General features: G+C 42.4%; 1 protein-coding gene across 3 annotated transcripts in view; it reads right to left on the bottom strand.

Annotated features, from left to right (window-relative positions):
- Positions 1-10,893, bottom strand: part of SCARF2 (scavenger receptor class F member 2) — a 171,003-nt gene extending 160,110 nt beyond the window's left edge. For all 3 annotated transcript variants that reach the window (XM_075276277.1, XM_075276293.1, XM_075276285.1), the window contains exon 1: positions 10,430-10,893. In XM_075276277.1, the coding sequence (XP_075132378.1) occupies positions 10,430-10,650 (221 nt within the window). In that variant the 5' untranslated portion in view covers positions 10,651-10,893. The remainder of the gene's footprint in view (positions 1-10,429) is intronic.
- Positions 10,894-22,522: the final 11,629 nt, after the last annotated feature.

Here is a 22,522-nt window from a genome sequence, read left to right as displayed (position 1 = left end):
GAGCCCTATATGGGACAATGACTGACAATATCTGTAAAGCGCTGCGGAATATGATGGCGCTATATAAGTAAGCATAATAAATAAATAAATAAATAATTTTCAGCGTCTCAGAGCTGGTGGATGGAGACTAGTTTTCATGATATCTGCTATAGAAAATATACAGCTAGTGTAAGGGAATTGCTAGGACAGCAATTCCCAGTAACTGTTTAAACCCTGGGATGGGGCACCAGAGAGAGTGAGCCCTAAGCTGAAGCCCCCCACTTTCCCTTCATATTGCCAGACCCTATCCTAGGTAATAGGCGACAACCACGAAGATAGTCCCTCCCTGAATATGTGAAACACAAAACGCAGACAAGACGAACAACAACAAAGGGAGGTCAGCTAGCCAGGGTTCGGTAACAGGAGAGCGATGCAGTGCCAAATCAGAGTCCAAAAGAATTGTCAGTAGGGAAGCCAGAGGTCAAGGATAAGAATACAAGTAATATAACAGCAAGAGATACCAGCAAGCAAGAGGCAATAACCGGCACCAGTGTGACTGTGAGCCAAGACTAAATAGGGGAGGAAGAACCCACCCTGAACCTGATAGGAAGGCAGGCTGTCAATCACAGGCAAGACAAAATCAAATACTTAATGGACAGAGGCAACATTGGCAGAAGACGGGTGTGGTGCAAATGCAATCACAGATCTAGAGCTGAGTTCACACAGTGCGACTAAAAACTTTAAGCAGATTATCAAACTGCACACGCCTCCTGCGCCGCAGGACGCGAGCAGAGGGTGGCGCAGAGGCCCGAACAGGCAGAGATGTTACAGCTAGTAAAGGAGATTCTGCTCATCTAATTCTCTCTCCCACACTCAGAAGTATCAATAGGATATACATATACTGCAGAATATTACAAAGAAGTGATGCCATGTATTGATGTGAAAAAAGCACTTGAAGTGAGACAGCAACTTCCTATTTATCTCTAGAAGGCTCTATCTGTGCCTCTTGTCTCTTCTCTCTCACTTGGCTCCTGCTCACTCCTCCCTCTCCCCTTTCCATACACTTCTATTCTAAACTGTAGTCTAACAGTTCTGTAAAATGCAGTCCTGTCTTGCTTTAGCAAAATGAATTAACCACACTGCCACTGCTGTCCACCCCGGGGTGTCTGTGGCTTTACCACACAAAGAGACACTCAACTTTACAACAAGTGAAAAAACATATTAAATACATACTGTATATACCAACAACAAAAAGGAAAATGCTGGCCATAGTGATATGCAAAATACAGAGTTCTATTCTCTATAAGTCTTGTCGTTCTGTACCTCAGTAGAAAAGAGCATTATTGTGATATTAGATACAGGGTCTGGTGGAGAAAACCACTGTGTGAGTATGGGCTGAAAACATATGATGGTAGATATATGATATCCAGAGTTCAAGGCCAGTCAGTACAATGTACAATAAATGCAAATAAAGTCTGACATCCATGTGCAGACTCCTTAAACTGCAACTTTTTTCTGTATCACCCAGCTACCCGGTTCTTGCCTCACACAATTTCTGTCCTGGGGATCCTATCTGTTGTCTGCTGACTGGCTCTTGCCTTGAACTAGGCCCTTTATAGCTCTGAGCCACTAATACTTGAGCACACAGCAGTTGGCCTCAAGCCAAGATGGCAGGGCCTGGTGAGGAAAACTAATGGTTGGTATACCCCTGCACCTAAATGTCATCTCAGGGACCTGATGTGTCTTTACATATAATAAATGGAGTACAGTGTTGAATTGTCTTGCCAGTTTATTATATGGACACATAGACTGGATAAGATGCTATATGCTACCTATCTGTATGCAGTGCACATGTGGTATATATAGTGCCAGAGGTATTCCCTTACTCCTCTGTGGAAGAGTCCAAACCTGATGACATTAATGTCTCTTTAGCATAAAAATCAACAAAATTACTTATTGAACTATATGGACACAACAATAATATGAATGGTAATCTGTTCAGCTAACTAAATGTCTAGTGTGCTAAATATAAATAACAAATAATAGCTTGAATTTATGGAAGTTCCAACACTGGAGTAAGTCAAATTTCATCTCTACTGCATATAAATTGTTACCAAAATTTTTCCTAAAATGTGTCTACATTCACTGCTTTGATGCTAACAGGTGTAAACATAAGACACTTAAAGAAGATCTGTACGCAAGAATATAAAAGTATGTATGAAAACAGTCTTATGTATTACAAATAGCTCCTTATAATATAAACTTAAACAATTAAAACCATATGTCTGTGCTTGCCAGTGTCATCCCTGTGCCCGCCGCACTTCGTCCTGGTCATAGGCATTGTGTTTCAGTCCTTGCATATAGGGTTTACTGGCCCTTTAACCTTTTGCTGACTTTTTATGTCCAGATATTGGTAACTCTAAAAGGACATACTAAGCCATACCAGGAACAGCTGGACATCCCAAAGACAAGGCAGGGACAGTTTAGTCCCATTCCTGCCTTCCTGAGTGCTCTATACACAGCACTCAAGGAGAGATGTGAGTATAGCTATGGAGGCTGCCATGATGCGACTTCCTTCCAGCCTGATAGTCATGTAATCTGCTCTGTACCCAGATCAGATCTGCAGTGTTTATTTGGAGAACACATTTCTCTTATAATTGGAGCTAAACTAATGTTAAAATTTCTACCAAAGGTGTATTATGACCATATTGTGTTCTGAATGAGTAAAAAAAATAAAAAATTAAGGCATATAAATAAAATATGTAATATAGTAGGCCTACAATTACCCAGAAAAATTGCCTCCGTTTTAACAGGGGACACCAACCACACAACAGAAAGTCCTACAAATGTGCCCCTACTAATAAATACACCATAAATACCATATATCATAGACAAAAACGTTATTATAAATGAATTTATTCAAATAAGATTGGGGAGCAGGTCATGGCTAGCCCCCAAATCTAACAATCCATGCATTTAGTGCACAAACAAATGATAGTACTACAAGTGTATAAACATATATATGTATAAAACCAGACTGAGATATTGCTGTAAAATACAGCTGTCACTAACATCAGGACTACTCCTAGAGGTATTCTCTGCAACAAAGACCAAATGCCTATACAAGCGTAATATGGTAAAAACCAGGGGCCCAGTTGGACAACGCCCTTAGGAGTAGGCCAAAGCCAAAACGGTTAGGGTAAGTTCAGACGCCCCCTTAGGTTCCAGACCAAAAACGGGGTAGCCGCGACTGAAAGCTGGTGCACTGCACCGGCACCCAGCCGCGCACTCCGCTCCGGATTAGGCCCAATGAATGGACCTAGTCCGGAGGAGGGTGTGTCTTCAGACCGAATCGCGAGGTCTGAAGAATGAGCATCTAGCACAAGCAGATGTGTGCAGATATACTCCAGCCACATGAATTACCGTATTTTTCGGACTATAAGACGCACTTTTTTTCCCCCAAATTTCGGAGGAAAATGAGGGTGCGTCTTATAGTCTGAATGTGGGTTTGCAGCATGGCCGCGCTACTGCCACCGCTGGTTTTCTTCAGCGGCAGAAGTGTGACAATACTGCAGGCCCCGGCAGCTAAGACACTCCCCGGCATCCGCCGGTCTATTACAGCAGATGCCGGGGACTGTCTTAGTTGCCGGGGCCTGCAGATTGCCGCACTACTGCCGCTGAAGAAAACCAGCGGTGGCAGTAGCGCGGCCATGCTGCAAACCCACTCCTCCACCGCAGGTCCCGACAGTCAGTTAGCCCCCCCCGGCCTCATACCTTTAGTGATGCAGGCCGGCTCCTGCACGGCGAGGCCGCAGGAGCCGACCTGTTCCGATGACAGCCGGGAGCATAATGAAGGCTCTCAGGCCTGTCATAGATATATATTACTATCGCGGCTGGTCTATGACCCTCCGCGATAGTAATGTATAGAATCTCCCATAGACGGCAATACACTTGTATTGCCGTCTATGGGACTTGCAATCAAATGATTGCAGGTTCAAGCCCCCTAGGCGGGGGATAATAAAATAGTAAAAAAAAAAAAAAAAAAAACACTTAAAAAAAATATAATAAAAAATAAAATAAATAAAAGTTCACCTCCTTTCCCTAGAATACATATAAAAGTATAACATTACTGTGAAACATATACATTAGGTATCCCTGTGTCTGAAAATGCCCGGTCTACACCTGGCCCCACAAAAAAAACGCCCTATACATCCCCGTACAGCTGCAGGGTCACCTGTCAATGTGGCCTTGCAGCTGTTCCAAAACTACAACTCCCATATATTAAATATTTTACCATTTTTTGCCTGAAAATTTTTTTTCCCTATTTTTCTCCTCTAAAACCTGGGTGCGTCTTATAGTCCAGTGCGTCTTATAGTCCGAAAAATACGGTATATACAGTATATGACCTAAATGTTAAATGTGTCACTAGACATTTGAGATTGACCATTCTTCAGGTACACGCAACATAAAGTGTAATTCACTTTAAGACATACAGTACACTACAGTGGTTTTCTAGGACTACAATATTCATGGCCTAACATCTCTGATTGGTGGGTACTACACCTGGTAAACAATGGTGGACCAGAGAGCTCAAGTTCTGGCATAAAAAACAATGATACATCCCCCATAGTGTTATATACAGTCCTATGAAAAAGTTTGGGCACCCCTATTAATCTTAATCATTTTTAGTTCTAAATATTTTGGTGTTTGCAACAGCCATTTCAGTTTGATATATCTAATAACTGATGGACACAGTAATATTTCAGGATTGAAATGAGGTTTATTGTACTAACAGAAAATGCGCAATATGCATTAAACCAAAATTTGACCGGTGCAAAAATATGGGCACCTCAACAGAAAAGTGACATTAATATTTAGTACATCCTCCTTTTGCAAAGATAACAGCCTCTAGTCGCTTCCTGTAGCTTTTAATCAGTTCCTGGATCCTGGATGAAGGTATTTTGGACCATTTCTTTCTACAAAACAATTCAAGTTCAGTTAAGTTTGATGGTCGCCGAACATGGACAGCCCGCTCTCAAATGATCTGAAAACAAAGATTGTTCAACATAGTTGTTCAGGGGAAGGATACAAAACGTTGTCTCAGAGATTTAACCTGTCAGTTTCCACTGTGAGGAACATAGTAAGGAAATGGAAGACCACAGGGACAGTTCTTGTTAAGCCCAGAAGTGGCAGGCCAAGAAAAATATCAGAAAGGCAGAGAAGAAGAATGGTGAGAACAGTCAAGGACAATCCAGACCACCTCCAAAGAGCTGCAGCATCATCTTGCTGCAGATGGTGTCACTGTGCATCGGTCAACTATACAGCGCACTTTGCACAAATAGAAGCTGTATGGGAGAGTGATGAGAAAGAAGCCGTTTCTGCATGTACGCCACAAATAGAGTTGCCTGAGGTATGAAAAAGCACATTTGGACAAGGCAGCTTCATTTTGGAAACAAAAATTGAGTTGTTTGGTTATAAAAAAAGGCGTTATGCATGGCGTCCAAAAAGAAACAGCATTCCAAGAAAAACACATGCTACCCACTGTAAAATTTGGTGGAGGTTCCATCATGCTTTGGGGCTGTGTGGCCAATGCCGGCATCGGGAATCTTGTTAAAGTTGAGAGTCGCATGGATTCCACTCAGTATCAGCAGATTCTTGAGAATAATGTTCAAGAATCAGTGACGAAGTTGAAGTTACGCCGGGGATGGATATTTCAGCAAGACAATGATCCAAAACACCGCTCCAAATCCTCAGGCATTCATGCAGAGGAACAATTACAATGTTCTGGAATGGCCATCCCAGTCCCCAGACCTGAATATCATTGAACATCTGTGGGATGATTTGAAGCGGGCTGTCCATGCTCGGCGACCATCTAACTTAACTGAACTTGAATTGTTTGTCCAAAATACCTTTATCCAGGATCCAGGAACTGATTAAAAGCTACAGGAAGCGACTAGAGGCTGTTATCTTTGCAAAAGGAGGATCTACTAAATATTAATGTCACTTTTCTGTTGAGGTGCCCATACTTTTGCACCGGTCAAATTTTGGTTTAATGCATATTGCACATTTTCTGTTAGTACAATAAACCTCATTTCAATCCTGAAATATTACTGTGTCCATCAGTTATTAGATATATCAAACTGAAATGGCTGTTGCAAATACCAAAATATTTAGAACTAAAAATGATTAAGATTAATAGGGGTGCCCAAACTTTTTCATAGGACTGTATATATATATATATATATATTTACAATCTGCTCCGAAAAGATCCCAGCACATACACTGATTGTATCCATAGGGCTCCATTTACCCAGTGGATGCAAAAAAAGTATTCCGTTGCTATTTTCTGAACCACAATGCATCAGAATACATTTTATTTATTTTACTGTATAGGAAAGCACAGTCTGTTGTGTTATTGTGTGCTATGGTCTACAGTAAAAATACATCCCACAAGGTGTATGGTTTTTTTTTATCATGGAAGCCTAAGGGCAATGCATGCTGAATGTATGCAATAGGAAATCTCACCAATGGGAGGGTAGAACGAGATGTGAACAGAGCCCAGGGACATTCTGATAAGAGTGCAGGGGAAGCCATTGGGAACTTAGCAAACATAACAATGGTGAATGTGGCAGACAGCCACATATGAAAACCATATATATATATATATATATATATATATATATATATATATATATATATATATATGGCACATGGTAGGTGGGGGCCTGTTACAGATTTGACATTGGATCCAAGGAACTTAAAGTTCTGTAGTATGACTGGTTACTGTATGGCCAACTGTCAAAACTATTTATATAGTCTGTGTCCAACAAATGGGGGAAATTTACTAGTTCTGTCTCAGTCTTAGACAGTATAAAACTAGAATAGACAGAAACTACAATACATTTATTACATATAATGCTGGTTATATGCTACGTTTACAACATACTGCTAAACATTCTTGGCTGGAACATTTTACAAATCCTTTTAGCCAAACCAATTTTTCTAGAACGGATAATAAATTTGATGCAAGCCATGTATTCCCATTTTTCTTGGTGCAGTTCATGACAAAGTTCTGACTTATTTTGCTTCATAAATCTCCACAAGGATCTTGATACAGATTTTTTCCTGGAGGCCAGGGAAGGTAAAAAAAAAAAAAAAAACTAAACAAACTCACCTGTCCCTGGCGTTGGTTCCCTGTCTGGTCTTGCGCTTGTTTCGGCAGAAATCCTCGTCACGCGTGAGCGCTGAGGCCAGGAAAGGTCCCAGGACGTCACAGGTGACATATGGGAGAGACGTCCTGGTTCCTTTCCTTACAACTTCTGCTGGAACAAGCCAAGGGACAGGTGAGTATGTTTTATTTTTTTAGGTCCCTAAAGCTGGGGTTCCAAGCTGCAAAGTGGATGAGATTCTGCAGCGCTTTTTCGCTGAGGTTCGCTACGTGGGGCCTGAGCCTGAAAGGGTCCTTAGGATCGGTCATCAATATCAGATCAGGATGTCACCTTTACTCTCACAGATTAAGTCTCAGCAGCCGATATACAGAAAATGGAACAGGAAGCAGATAGTTCTGTTCTCTGTCTAGTGGCTGAACCAAGTCACTGTAGCTTAGCTCCCATTCAAATGAATCTAACCTGACCTGTAGTAACCTTGTTTGGCCACTACATAGAACAGCGCTGTCAGCTTCCTGCTACATTCTCTGTGTATTGGCTGATCAGTGGATGTGCCAAGTGTCAGATCCTCACCGATCTGATATAGATGACATATCTTTAGAATAGGTCATCAATCTTTTTAGCCTGAAAACCTCCTTTAATACTACTGATGAATAGCAATCCATGAATTAGTCTTCAGTTAAAAAGCTGCAGAGCCGAGAGCACACTGGGCCTGCCACTTAATATGTAACTCTGTCTACTGCTACAATGTAAGGAAAAGGCGGCAATAACTTTCTTAACACTCTGTATTTCCCCTCTGAAGGCCCTCCCGAGCACATTAAAGCTTACACCACATTTTTACAATGACTCCACTGTTACACACCACGTCTGGCTAAAAAAAAGTCCCAAATGTTAACAATATCAGAGTTACATCAGGAACAATTTCTGCATTTTTAAGTCAATGACCTTGCACAAAATGAAAAGGACATTCCTATAACCTTCCACTTGATGATGATCACATTTTGTGACTGAAGCTAAACTATCACTTTGACCGCATGTCTTAAAGCAACAGATGTCACACAGGGACAGTGAGGCTCCTAGTAATAAATACCCTCTTATTAAAAATGCCACATATCTTTTTCAGCTGTAAGCTACAGCTTGTAGTCTTCAGAGTGGTATACATATATATTGTGTATATATATATATATATATATATATATATATATATATGTATGTATTGCTGAGTTTTGACCCCGAAACATGTGTTTTGCACCAAAATCCACGTGAAAACTGACAGTCACCACTTTTATGATGTTAAAAAGATGCAAAGCTCAAATTGTTCCAAGTGCTATCTTTACACCATTCTCACCTCTTTCCAAAAAGGGGGTGTGACAAGGATGTACGGTGAATGGACCCATTTGGGGGTAATATATAAAGTCTTGCACTGCAGAGTTCTACTGTAAAAAGTCACAACATTGCGAAATAGTGACTTTATGAGTTCATTTGTTCATGGATTGGATCCAGCTGTCTGTACTCTAGATTGGAGTGGGTAGAATAGAAAGAGGAGTAACATCTCAGAATAGCGTTGGCTTATAGATGCACCAAATGTATCAAACTTTGTGCAACATTTGATAAATTTGGCGCAAATACAGCAACACAGACTCAAGCGTTATCCAATTTCCCCATGGGGATAAAGTATCATTCTATTCTATTCTATGCTATTCTATGCAAAACTGACTTTAAAAATTCCCCTTATAATAAATCCCCCCATTGGATAATCCTCACTGAGCGGGCTACATCAGCGTGCAAATCTATGGCAGAAATCTATGGTCAGTCTCGGATTTCTGCTATGGATTTTCTTTCCATCCTATTGTAGGCCCTAAAGCATATCAACCAATTTACAACATGCTAGCGATGGTGCTGTCGTTCCAAGCTAGGGGGCAAAAGTTGTATAGAAAAAAAACGGTAGAAGTTAATGCAGGTAATTATGTCCGACCCCTCCATTTACTCTTTAAGTGTCCCCAACAGAAATAAATCTGTCGCTATAGAAATGATTAGGGCAAAAATAGAAGTATTAATCTCCTAATTAAGTTCTGCCACTTGTTACAATTTATACCTTCCAGGATTTCATTCCAGAATCCATAAAGAATTCAGGTAAAGGATATATTCATCACATTAGCGGAGATTTATTGCCTTCCAAAAGCAATATATTGCAATATAATTGAAGTGTTGAGGAGAAGTAACGTAATTAACTGTTAGAAAAGTCTCAGGTACAGCAAGTTATTATAAAAAATTAAAGGAACTGGAAATTCACATCATTTAGAGATGACTGCTGTTTGGTGGTAATTTCTGAAGACTTTCTATGCAATTCTCCGCCTGTCAATGACAAATCCGTGCTCACTGTCACTCTTCATTAAGCAGCAGAGCTCACAGCTAGAGGGAGAGATATAGACTTCCTATGGTGTGTGCCATTGCCTACAAGTGCTGAACACACTGAACCAATCAATACTATGTTATGCAACCCTGCGGCCCCTCCTATTGGAAACTTACTGATACATAGGAACGGATTAGTTCTTCATACTTCTTATTGTGACACAATATAATCTCCTCCTCGCAGCGTTACTAAATATTCCAGGTTAAATTTGTTTATCCTTACACCCACTCTTTTATAATATTCCAAACTTCTAGGACTTCAAGCATCTTCGTCCATCTTCTTTTCTCAGACCTCAGCTGTTGAGCCAGCATCACCCCCCCCCCCCCCATCCTATAAGTATGTCCTATAGGTATGTCACTGGCATCCCTGTCTGCCCTGGCACTATTACCTGGCACAGTGGCATGTACTAGTGAGATGTCACTGCTTCAGTGTAAGATGTGAAGGGGTCAAAGCAGGAATACTATTTTTACGTAAAACTTTGAAAGAGTTTCCCTTTAAGACAATCCGGACTTTCTGCAAATATGCCTGGAAGTTATTTCTAAGAGTTTTACCAGAGTCTGACATGAGGGGTTGCAGGATTTCTGCTATGGCTACCAGCAACAACTTGGCTATAGTTGTAGATGTACCAAGAAGTTATCAGTAAAGATTCCTTCATCCATAACTTGCATAATACCCGTTATATTGCACTCTTGGGCGAATTACTTTAGAAATGTTTTTCAGAGTCTCCCTTTAAATAACATAAGACATCAGCAGTGGCGTAGGATATAGTATATATAGTATAACACACACACATATATATATATATATATATATATATATATATATATATATATATTAAGACGTATATTTCTGCCCCAGGACAGGCGCTTACCCTGCAGACTTGCACACATTCTTTCCTCTAGGATTGAGTTCTTGGCCACTTCCACAGCTCATACAGCAAAGCATTAAAATCACCACAAAGAAGAAGTAAGACCCTGGTGTCCCCTTAACAAGAAGCCGAGTCCATTCCTTCACACATGTTCCCTCCATCCCAGTGAACTTTCCTCTCCTCATCCCCATCCGACCCAGAGAAGCCGATTGCTCAATCTGCATCCCAGACACCCAGCTCACTGCAAAGTTTCAAAGTCCCCCAGAGGCAGCTGGCAGGGGGGAGAAGATGGGCATCTCAGCAGGGGGCATGAGGGGAAGGCTCCAAACTCCTTATCAAGAATCCAATCCACAAGGTGACTGCTAGTGCCCGCTGCCGGGACAGGGCACAAGTTCCCAGACTCGTGGACTCCAGTGAGTGGGCGCGCAGCAGCTGAGGGGAGGCTGAGGCAGGGATGTGCTGAGGATGAGGAGGGACCGGCTTGTTTTTGTTCCGCAGCTCACACACAACGGAAATGGAGCTCAGTCCTTCTGACTGCCAGGCAGCTTGAAGTGATTTCTATGGCAGGAGTCAAATATCAAAGAAGAGGGACGGCACTCCACACGAATATCTGCTTGTCCTTCTATTTCATAGGAATATTAGAGAGTCACATTAGCAATGGCACCAAAATCCAAGTCTATCCAATAGCAAGCCTTCAGCAGAGTATATCTGAGGTAATAGGCACAGAACACATATAGAAGTGTATATATATATATATATATATATATATATATATATATATATATGCATAATGGAAGGAAATTACAGACTGCATAGGAAATAGCTCAGCTAATAACTAGTTATAATACAGAAGCAGGCCTGAGAGTAATGAATAGAATATGAGCACACAGTATATACTGACAATGTAAGGATACAACAACAAAAACAAATGGCAATATAATGCTAAAGTAGGAATCTAACACAATGAATATAAAGCAAGCAGTATAGACTGACTCTAGGTATACTTAAAGCAAAGAGCATATAATACTGGTAAAAAGTAGATACTGATACAACAACAGGAAACAACAATATAATGCTAGAAGGAAAAAGGCAGTGAATATAATGCAAACAAGCAGTATACACTGTCTATGTAGGGGACATTCAAAGCAAAGAGCTTGTCTGTAATGCGAGCGAGCAGTATATACTGACAGTGAAAGGAAAAAAACTGAAAAAACTAATAACAATATAGTTTAAAGAAGTAAAATAATGCAGGCAAGCAGTATATACTGACTGTAGGAATATATATGTAATGTGAGAAAATAGTATATACTAACTGTGCAGGGATATAACAGCAGGAAACGGCAATATAATGTTAGAAGGAACAATATAATACAATGAATAGAAGGCAAACAAGCAGTATGCACTGACTGCAAAGAATGTTTAGTAATAATATAACTGGGTGTCCCAATAATAATATCTGCATAAAATCGCATAAAGGTAAAAATATAATATATGAGGTAATGAGTCTGGGGGTTCAATGTGAACAGATAGGGCTGTCAAATGTGAAATGCCAATCAGGGGGAACCTATAGAGTAATATGGTAAGAAGGTGAAAGGATAACCAATGTAGGCTAAAAAAAAGGGAAGGAAAAACAGGGGGGGGGGGAGAGATAGGTTTAACCCCTTCACACTACAGCCATTATTTTTATTTTTGGTTTTACTCCTTGCCTTCCAAAAGCCATCACTTTTTTTTTATTTTTTCTGTTTACAGAGCGGTATGAGGGCTTAATGTTTGTAGGACAAATTGTACTTTGTAATGGTAACGTATAATATTCCGTACAATCTAATGGAAAACTTGAAACAATCAGAATATGGTGGATGTACTTTTTATTAATACCATTTTGGGGAATGTTTAGATCTCACTTTGTGGGCCAGTGATCGAGCCCAAAATGGCGCATTGGTAATGTTTGCCTTGGAGACCCAGCAGCTATGGCATCCACTGGGTTAAAATCCCAGGAAGCAATACAGCAAAGGTACAGGAGGTCAAATATCCCTACATAGCCAGTATATACTGCTTGTTTGCATTATAGTCACTGAATTATATTATTTCTTTTAGCATTGCTATTTATATTACTTGATATTGTTATTTGTTTTTTTCAGTTTTTTCCTATTTTTTCCCTAATTTAAATATGCCTATATAGTCAGAATATACTGCTTGTTTGGATTATATTCAGTGCATTACATTACTACTTTTAGCAAATACTTTTTTGTGTTATGTTATTTGTTTGTTTTTTTCTGTTGTATCCTTGTATAGTCAGTATATACTGTTCTCTTGCATCCTTTTCATTATTCTGAGGCCTGCTGCTGTATTCTAATTAATCTACTTTATATATTCAGATATAATGATGAAGTGTTCCTAAGTCCTTAGCTATTGTGAGGTCTCTGTAATTTCTTTCTATATATGTATACTTATCTATGTATGTATTTTGTATCTACGCCAGTATTTTTGCATTATGCCTAGCCAGATGAAGGGTTGTTGCTCGGAACTTTGCTATTGGATATATTTTTTACATGAATATTGGTGACATTTCTAATAAGACTCAGTAATATTCATATGAAATAAAAATAAACCTACAAACAGATATTCCTTGGGAGAGTCATCCCTCTTACATATTCCTCTACGTCTGGTCAGTTTTGGCACCTGGAACTTTTTCATTTCTATGGCAGGAGTGGTAGAAGGAAATTCCAGATTTTCTACCCTAATTCTCTAGAAAGTTGGGGCATAGCAGACGTGTCCCACCCAACCACAAGCACTATGGACCAATCATAGTATAGTCATAATCACAGCTTCTTCTGACAGCATAGCTCTAGCAGTGATCCTTGAGCACATTTCCTCAGCAGCACTGCATAGTGATTTTACTCTTCTTAGGCTTTATTCACATACATACACTCTGTTTTGTGGGTTTTTTTTTTCTAAATTGTGAATGTGATTTTTATTGTGCCATTAATTTCAACACAACAAAGACCCTAAAATGCACCAAAGTGAAAAAAAAACCACTACAATGACATTAATTTTACATGGTGCATTTTATGTTTCCCTACTATATGGAGCTACATCTGACTGCAGTATCTTTTGAAGAATAAAAAAACAAAACAGGACAAATGCCACAAAAATACAAAAAAAGTAGAATGTTTCCTGACAATGCTATGTGTAAAATCACTCTCAGGGTCCATTCACACGGAGGAAAATGGTGAGGAATTTGGTGTGGAATTTCAGCGCTGAAAAAAAAAAGCCTCCCATGGGGTGACTTTTTTTCAGCGCTGAAATTCCACACCAAATTCCTCATCATTTTCCTCCGTGTGAATGGACCCTTAGTATTAAATGGAGGTAGGCCAAGATCCAACCCTGATTCAGGCTAAGTGCATATGAAGGTGAAATGGCACGGGCAGCACGTGGATGATTTCTCTGTGCCGCCCATGACCTTCACAGGCCAATTCATTTTTGCAATGAGCCCGGGCCACAAAACAGACAGGACTAGGACCTGAATTTTGCCCCTGATATCACAGCCCCCTATTTGAACCCGTTCTACTATACCCGTGCTATCTGTTAAAAATGTGGCCAGGACACTGACACAGCAGATGTCCGTTTGTACAGGGATAAGGCCATATATTGCAGAACTGTCCCAGCAATATCAATGAGATTTCACTTAATCTTGTCCACTCAGTACAGAAGAAAGTGTTACCAAAAACTCCATTCTTTTCAAAATCATATGTATTTTTGAAAAACGCAGAATATTAATTTTACTTGTGGAAAGCCAAGTTTTCCCCATAGACTTAGAAGAGAGAGACAAATAATGATAAATGCAGTATAAAACACAAGTATTTTTGCAGCATTGTTTTCTGCTGAGTTTTTTTTTTTTTTTTTTTTATTCACTCTTTAGCAGCATTTGGCTTAAATCTCTTGATCTAATCTGGAATGTTTAAGACACTTGGAAATGTCCCAACTTTCTATGGAATTGTCACTACCCAATGCTGCCCCCTTAGCTGTCATTGCCATCTTCAACCTCTCCTGCGCTACAGTTGTCTATAGACAAAGCTGGCAAAATAGGCCCCACCCCTATTGCACTTAACAGGTTACCTCTGCATTGGTTTGTGGTTACAAAGGTATGTTTCTGCTCTTATTAAAGGCACACATCACTATTATTGATATGGGAGGGGGACTCAAATGATGGTGAGCCTGTCCGCGCACACCCACTGACCCCCAGACTGTAATGGAGTCTTCTGGGCATCCAGCTGGTTTCCTCCATCCTCTTTTCTCGTCGCTGATTTTTGGTGGTTTTGGACCCATGGGGTTTCATTTTCCTACTTCATAGAGCTACATTTGACTGTAGTATCTTTTACAAAAAAAAGGTGCAGTTTTTTCAGTTTCAGTAGTTTTTCAGTAGTGGGTTTTGGGTTGCATTTTGGGCACTCGGTCTCTACAAGGTTCACCATCACTGCCCTAATGCATATGGGACTTTTCCTACTCTTCATTACAGCAGACTTTGGGAAAAGGAAGGATTGGGTACGAATGATACTGTTTCTTCTGTGAGGAAACCAGAATGGACCAACCAAATCCAGCAGGACTGGGCAGGAAATCTTATTTCTTATTGCAGTCAAATATACACAACGCGAATACACAACACAAATTTCGAGGGTTAACCCTCTTTTTCAAGTGTACAACACGTTTCGAGGGTTAACATATTGTGTTTATTTGACTGCAATAATAAAAAAGATTTCCTGATAAAGATATTGGGTGAGCACCGGTCCTTCTGCCCAATCCTGCTGGTTTTGGTTGGTCCATCCTGGATTCCTGTCCTAGTGGTGGATCTCCAGTTGCTGCCCTGCCGGACGGATTGATTTGTTTTCTACATGGTATTAGGTTGTGGTTACTTCCTCACAACCTAAAAAGGTGATCAAGTATTTGTGTGTGTGATGACGCCTAAATGGTATAACACGAGGATCGGATTGGCGCTCTCTCTTTTGTGTTTTCTGTTTCTTTTGTAGATACTTTACACCAGATCGCTGTTTTTGACTCTTAATAAACATATACGCTTAGCCAAGCTGAGCTTGCATGTTTATAATTAATCTTAAATAGCTGTTGGACGAAGGAGCGCTCAGTTAACAGTTACAGTACTCCATGTGTAAGGCCGGCTGAGGTCGGCTTCCATAACACCACTGATTGATATGAAACTCCTGTATCCTTTTCATAGAGAAAGGCTGTAGAGTCTGTGGTGTGTATTCATGTATTTGTTTGCATTAAAGATAAATAACTGTATAATACACACTGCAGCTGCTGAAGAGCCTCTTTTTCTAGGTAAAGGGAGCACTACCTGTCGGACAGTGAAGGAATTTCCTGCAAGAGTCCACATAGTACAGATGTCTTCTGAAGTATGGATGTAGCACTACTCATCTTGTATAATCCTTGGATTCTGACATTAGAATGTCTTATTTATACAAATATCATTTACAGACATAACAATGGAACGTTTACATTGATGTCTATTATATATCAGGAAATTACTGTGTATGCATTCTTCTTATATGCAAGTAAATACTATGGTGAAAATACATGAGTTTATAGTTTGAAGCCTGAATGACCACACGCTCTGCAAAATGCAGTCAAGAGGATGATGTGATTTTATCGCTCCATTTGCTAAAATAAAGCATTTTACCTATAGGAGTATGTTTTAAACCAATAATAGGAAGAATATAAAGGAAATTATTTAAAAGCAATTCTCAGAATTACTATTATACTTGAGGAGTGTATTTGTGCGTGCAATTTTCCCACTGGCTGCTTGAAGCTTATTGGCTTTTCTACTGGTTGAATGAAGTCTACTCTGTGTATATGGTGCTAAGGCTGGATACACTATTAAGCTTACAATGCCACTTGCTTGTTTAACAAGGTTTATGGGTCAATTAGTACTTAAAGAGGGCCTTTCACCACCAAGAAGTTCTTAGCATATGTTAATAGCTGCTGCTCCACTGATTCGGGCATAGTTGTATTTTTTCACTAGCCCCCACCATTCCCGAGCCACAAGTGCAGTTAGTTTTGGTGCCTGATGTGATATTTAAGCTCTTTAATGTCAAAAGGGAAGGGGGCGTGCTTAAGACATCCAATAAGAAAAAGACAATGTCAGAGCTCATACCCTTTGCCTGCTCCTACCGGACATCGCCCTTTTAACAGTACTAAGTACTAAGGCCCCATGCACATGACCAAATGTGCATCCCACGTGGCGCTGAGTTTGCAACGGAATTCAATTGGATGATCCTCAGTTCATTCTGTTATGCCTTCACGTCTGTTGGGGCTTCTGATTGATTCTGTTGAAATGGATTTTTATAGAGCAGGTCCTATTCTTCTATGTGTCACCAGAAAAGAATACGTTTGAAGCCGCCATCAAATGTGAATGCATATGGAATGTACTCAGACCGTACTACAAACTCAGCCCCACATCGGATACACACTCAGTCGTGTGCATGAGGTCTAAATATAGCATATCAGGCACCAAAACTAACAGCATTGATTGCTTGGGAACACTGGTGGCTACAGGAAAAATTATCTAACTATGCCGCAATTGGTGAAGCAGCAGCTATTAATTGATGTAAAGAACTAGACTTGTTGGAGGTGGTATAAGTTTCTCTTTAAAGGGGCTCTATCAAGCAAAATTATGCTAATAGAGCCCCACATATGCGTGAATAGCCTTTAAAAAGGCTATTCAGGCACCGTAAATGTTATATTAAATCCCGGTCCTGTTTTTAAATAAAAGCATTAAAACATATATTCTAATCGTAGCTGAACGTGCAACATGGGCGGGGATGCACAGTGCGACGTTCGCGTTGGGCACGCCTGCCTCTTCTGTCTTCTTGTAGTGATGCCCTCTGGTTCTGTGTCTTCTTCTGTCTTCTTGTCTTCAAATCCTGCGCCTGCGTAGTAGCGCTTCCCTCCAGAGCACTACTGCGCAGGCTCACTTGCCAGTCCGCGTAGAACTACATAAGCGTACTGCACGCTCGCGAACTGCCATTAAGTAAAATGGCGAGTGAGCCTGCGCAGTAGCGCTCCGGAGGGAAGCACTACTACGCAGGCGCGGGATTTGAAGACCTCAAGCCGAAAGAAGACCAATAGGAAGCCGGCAGAAGAGACGGGACCAGAGGGCGTCGCTCCAAGAAGAAAGAAGAGGTAGGCGTGCCCGAAGATGACGCGGCATCGTGCATCACCACCCCCGGTGCACATTTGGTAAGATTTGCATATATGTTCTTATGCTTCTATTTTAAAACGGGACGGGGGATTAAATTTAAGGTGCCTGAATAGCCTTTTTAAAGGCTATTCACGCATATGTGGGGCTCTATTAGCATAATTTTGCTGATAGAGCCCCTTTAAATAAAGGATGCATGGGGTTATCTACCTAATAAAATGCACATGCCTATACAATTACGTGGGCAAGACACGGAGACTATATAAGATCCGTGACCATGTCTGTGATACTAACAATGGAAGAGACACGATGGTAGGCAGACATTTCACCCAGGTTCATCAGGGTGATACTTCAGACTTAAAAGGATTCTATGAGTAGAATCGAGGGTTATGAATGATAACCTGTTTCCCTTAGTCCAAACAGCAGCACAACAGATGGGGTATTTCTGCCCCTGTGTGCGGTTTAGGACAAGTGGAATTTTAATTACGTCAAATTAAATGCAGCCGTTATCCACCCTATAAGAAGGTAAGAGAAACCTCCTCCCCTTGTGTTAATTATAAAGTAAAAAATAAATACTCGTAAGTATAGGGAGGGATAAAAACTTGTGCTGCTGTTTGGACTAAGGGAAACAGGTTATCATTCATAACCCTCGATTCCCCCTTGTCCAAACCGCAGCACAACAGATGGGGATGTAGCGAGATTACCCCTAGGGAGGGCCGCCTCGGCATACAGATGACAATACATTATGACCAAAGGTGGTAGCCTCGGACCTCTGTAGGTCCAAACGGTAATGTTTAACAGAGGTGGAGTGAGACTGCCAGGTAGCAGCCATGCATATATGCTCCAAGGAGACAGAGTGCCTCTCTGCCCAGGAAGTGGACATTGCCCTGGTGGAATGGGCCTTAACAAAATCTGGGGGAGTGAGCCCCTGAGATTCAAATGACAATCTTATTGCCTCCTTAATCCACCTAGCTAACGTAGGTTTTGAAACTTTGGACCCCTTGGACTGCCCGGAAAAGGAAACCAGTAAGTTTTATTCTTTCCTAAATTCCCTGGTGCGTTCTAGGTAGATGCGCAAGCACCTCACCAGGTCCAGAGAGTGCCATTTCTCCTCCTCGAGAGAGAAGGGGGAAGGGAAAAAAACAGGTAAAGAAATAACCTGATTCAGGTTACTATAGGCAAGAAGCCCAGCAAAAACCTTAACTGCACCCGATCAGGGAAAAAGGTTGTATAAGGCTCATGTGCTGATAGAGCCTGCAATTCCCCTACACGTTTGGCTGAGGTTATCGCCAGAAGAAAGGCCAGCTTGACAGACATAAGCTTAAGGCTTGCTTCCTGCATAGGTTCAAATGGAGAGCTGCAAAGCCCCATCAAAACAGTAGAAAGGTCCCACTGCGGCACCAGAGGACTTGTAGCAGGCCTTAGCCTGGTTGCACCTTTAAGGAACCTGGATATAAAGACATCCTGTGACAGGCGCCTGTTCAGACAGGCAGACAAGGTGGACACCTGCACTTTAAGTGTGGCAGGAGTAAGGCCTTTATCCAGACTGTCCTGCAAGAATTCCAGTAGAGTTCGTGTGGATGGATCATTATAAGACCTCTGCTTCTCCATACACCAGGCTTTAAAGGTGTTATAGACCCTGAGATAGGCCTGATTAGTAGCTGGAGCCCTGGAGTGGGCTATGGTGTTGCGGACGGCTGAGGATAATTCTTCTAGTCCAGGTAGGGACTGGTCAACTTCCAGGCTGTCAAGTTGAACCTCTTGAGATCTTGGCATACTCTGGCACCCTGAGTGACCAGGTTGTGCACTGGGGGGAGCCTCCTATATGTCCCTTAACTCATCTGAATGAGTTGGGTAAACCAAGCCCTCTTTGGCCAACATGGTATAATTGCTATTACAGACACCTGCTCCTGTCTGACTTTCATCAATACCCTCGGTATCATGGAAAGTGGAGGGAAGATGTAGGCCAGCCTGAACCTCCATGGAATCGACAGGGTGTCTACCGCCAAAGGCTTGTCCTCCAGGTAGAGAGAGCAAAACTTTTCCACTTTGGCATTGTACTTGGTGGCCATCAGGTCCACCTCTGGAACATCCCACATCTCAGTAATCTGGAGAAAGATCTGCTTGTTCAGTGACACCGTCAGACCCCAGCTCAGTTGGTCTGCCAATACATTCAGTCAGGGACCCCCTGATGTGGACTGCCATGATGTGGGTGAGGTTCTTCTCTGCCCAGGAGAAAATTAGATTTGTTTCCCTCAGGAGGGCAGATGACCGGGTGCCTCCCTGTTTGTTCAGGTAGAGGACTGCGGTGAGGTTGTCCGAACATACCTTGACTGCCTTCCTCTGAAGGAAGGGGGCAAAATATAGAAGCACCAGGTAGATGGCTCTGATCTCGCGCCAATTGGATGACTTGGCTTTCTCCGAGTAGCTCCATGTCCCTCTTGCATGCATCTCTTCTAGATGGGCTCCCCAACCGGTGAGAGATGCATCCGTAGTCAACAAGGTCCAGACTGGCTGGACCGTGGACCTTCCTTCCTTTAGATGGGACCACCACCTGAGTGACAGACGGGTATCGAGGGACAGGCGGATTGGTGCATCCAGACTTAGAGGGCTGCGGTTCCACCTCTGTAGGACCTCGCTCTGGAGCGGGCGCATGTGCCAAAGGGCCCAAGGGACTGCGTCCGCAGCCGCTGACATGAGACCAAGGACTTTCATGGCAGTTCGGACTGACACACGGCTGTTTTGGCGGAGATGGTTGACCGCTGCTCTGATTTTCTCCTTCCTCTTGGAAGGAAGAGACACGTCATTTGGATGGAATCCAGGATGCAACCTAAGAAGGTTTTCCTTGTGGAGGGTACAATGTCTGACTTGTTCCAGTTGATAATCCATCCGAGGTTCTGGAGGAAGGAAGTGGTCAACCGCATCTGACTTACCAGTAGCTCCTCTGAGCGAGCTTTCAGCAGCCAGTCGTCCAGGTAGGGCACCACAAATATGCCTTGCAACCTGAGATAAGCAGCAATAGGAGCTATGACGTTCGTGAATACGTAAGGATATGAGGTAATGCCGAACGGCAGAGCCGCAAACTGTAGATGGCATAACCGGCCGTCCAAAGGAACGGCTATCCTCAGGTATTTCCTGTGAGCTGGACAAATCGGGATGTGCAGATAAGCATCTCTGAGGTCCAGAGTGGCGAGAACGTCGCCAGGTTGCAGGAAGGCGACCACCGACTTGATGTTTTCCATCTGGAAATGTAGTTTGCAGATGAACTGGTTTAAGTAACAGAGATCGATTATTAATCTCAAGCCTCCTTTGGGCACCAGAAAGACTGGAGAATATACGCCCAAGCCCTCTTCGGCCGGTGGCACTGGCTCTAAGGCCGCTTTTTCCAGATATTCTCGGATCATTCTTTCCAGGCACACCTGCTTTTGATTGAAAAAAGAGCGGGTTGCGATATATTTGTCATGAGGAGGAGACACGAAATCTATGCGGTATCCGTGTTGAATTAGTTGGAGGACCCAAGGGTCCTGGATGTTTTGTTGCCAGGCTGGAAGGTATTTTGTTAAGTGACCCACGACAGGTAGCGAGCTGTCCACCTATGGACTGCAGTAATTGTCAAAAAGACTTCTTGGGCTCTTCCTTAGAAGAGCGACAGCCAGATCCTCTGGCCTGAAACCCGGATCTTCTGGAATACTGCCCTCTGGATGAAGACTGGCGGTATGAGCCTCTATCACGAGACGAGGTGCTGGGTCTATTCCTGTATGACTGTGGAAGGGATTTCCCCTTACTGTCAGCAAGTCCCTCCATGATTTCGTCCAGACGCTTGCCAAACAACCGGCCAGGCTCAAATGGAAGAGCGCAAATATTATATTTGGAGGCGTTGTCTGCCTTCCACGGTTTAAGCCAGAGGGGTCTTCTGGCTGCAGCAGATAAGGCCATGCCCATTGGTGGCCACTTTTACTTGATATGTGGAAGCTTCCTCCAGGAAGTCTGCTGCCAAGAGGAGGGATGAAAAGGATGCCAGCAGGTCATCGCGGGGAACCCCATCATCTATGTCGCGCTGGAGTCTTGCCAGGTCTAACCATAGCTTGTTGGAGACTTTGGAGGAGGCCACTCCGATGGAGGCTTGAGATGCAGCAGGCGAATGTATACGTCTGAGGACACACTCAGTACGCCTATCCATAGGATCAGCCAGATTGGAACCATCCTCTGATGGCACAACCGTACGCCTTGAAAGTTTGGCTACAGCGAAATCCACTTTGGGAGGAGTCATCCAGCCAATTCGATCACCACTTTCCAAGGGGAACATCAGTTTGAACTTCTTGGATTGGAAAAACGCTTTGTCAGGGCGTTTCCACTCGGCTTCCATAGCCTTGGCCAGGGCTGGATCCACTTGGAAGACCTTAGGCCTTCTATAGGTGGAATCCGAGGCTTCCCCCTCGTCAACATCACGCCCGCCTGGACGGATGGACTTAAGCAGCTTTGGCATTCTTTCCACAGGAAAAGCAGATCCCACGAGCTCAGGATCTTCATCAGAGGAGGAAACTTCTCCAGTGTTAGATTCCCCTTCAGAGGGGTATGACAAAGGCCGCGACTCTCGGCGGGGTCTTTTGGCGGTATGGTAAAGAGAATCCTTCATCTCAAGCATGGTATCCGAGACAAACTCTTTAACCCAGGCGATCATATCGCGCATAGCGGGTTCTTCTGGGGGAGGGGCCCGACACTGACGGCACCTACTAAACTCATAACCGTCCGGAAGAGGAATGTCGCAGCCTCTACAAGCGAGATGTCTACGCTTAGCCGTCCCCTTTCGTCTCGGAGGTTCGTCATCCTTAGGAGAGGAAGACATCTGTAAAAGATATAAACAACATTCAGTATTTAAGGTATAA

The sequence above is a fragment of the Leptodactylus fuscus genome, chromosome 1 (genome assembly GCF_031893055.1).
Source record: "Leptodactylus fuscus isolate aLepFus1 chromosome 1, aLepFus1.hap2, whole genome shotgun sequence".
Lineage (NCBI taxonomy): Eukaryota > Metazoa > Chordata > Amphibia > Anura > Leptodactylidae > Leptodactylus > Leptodactylus fuscus.
Note: the sequence above shows the minus strand (reverse complement) of the source record. Positions and strands in the feature narration are given on the sequence as shown.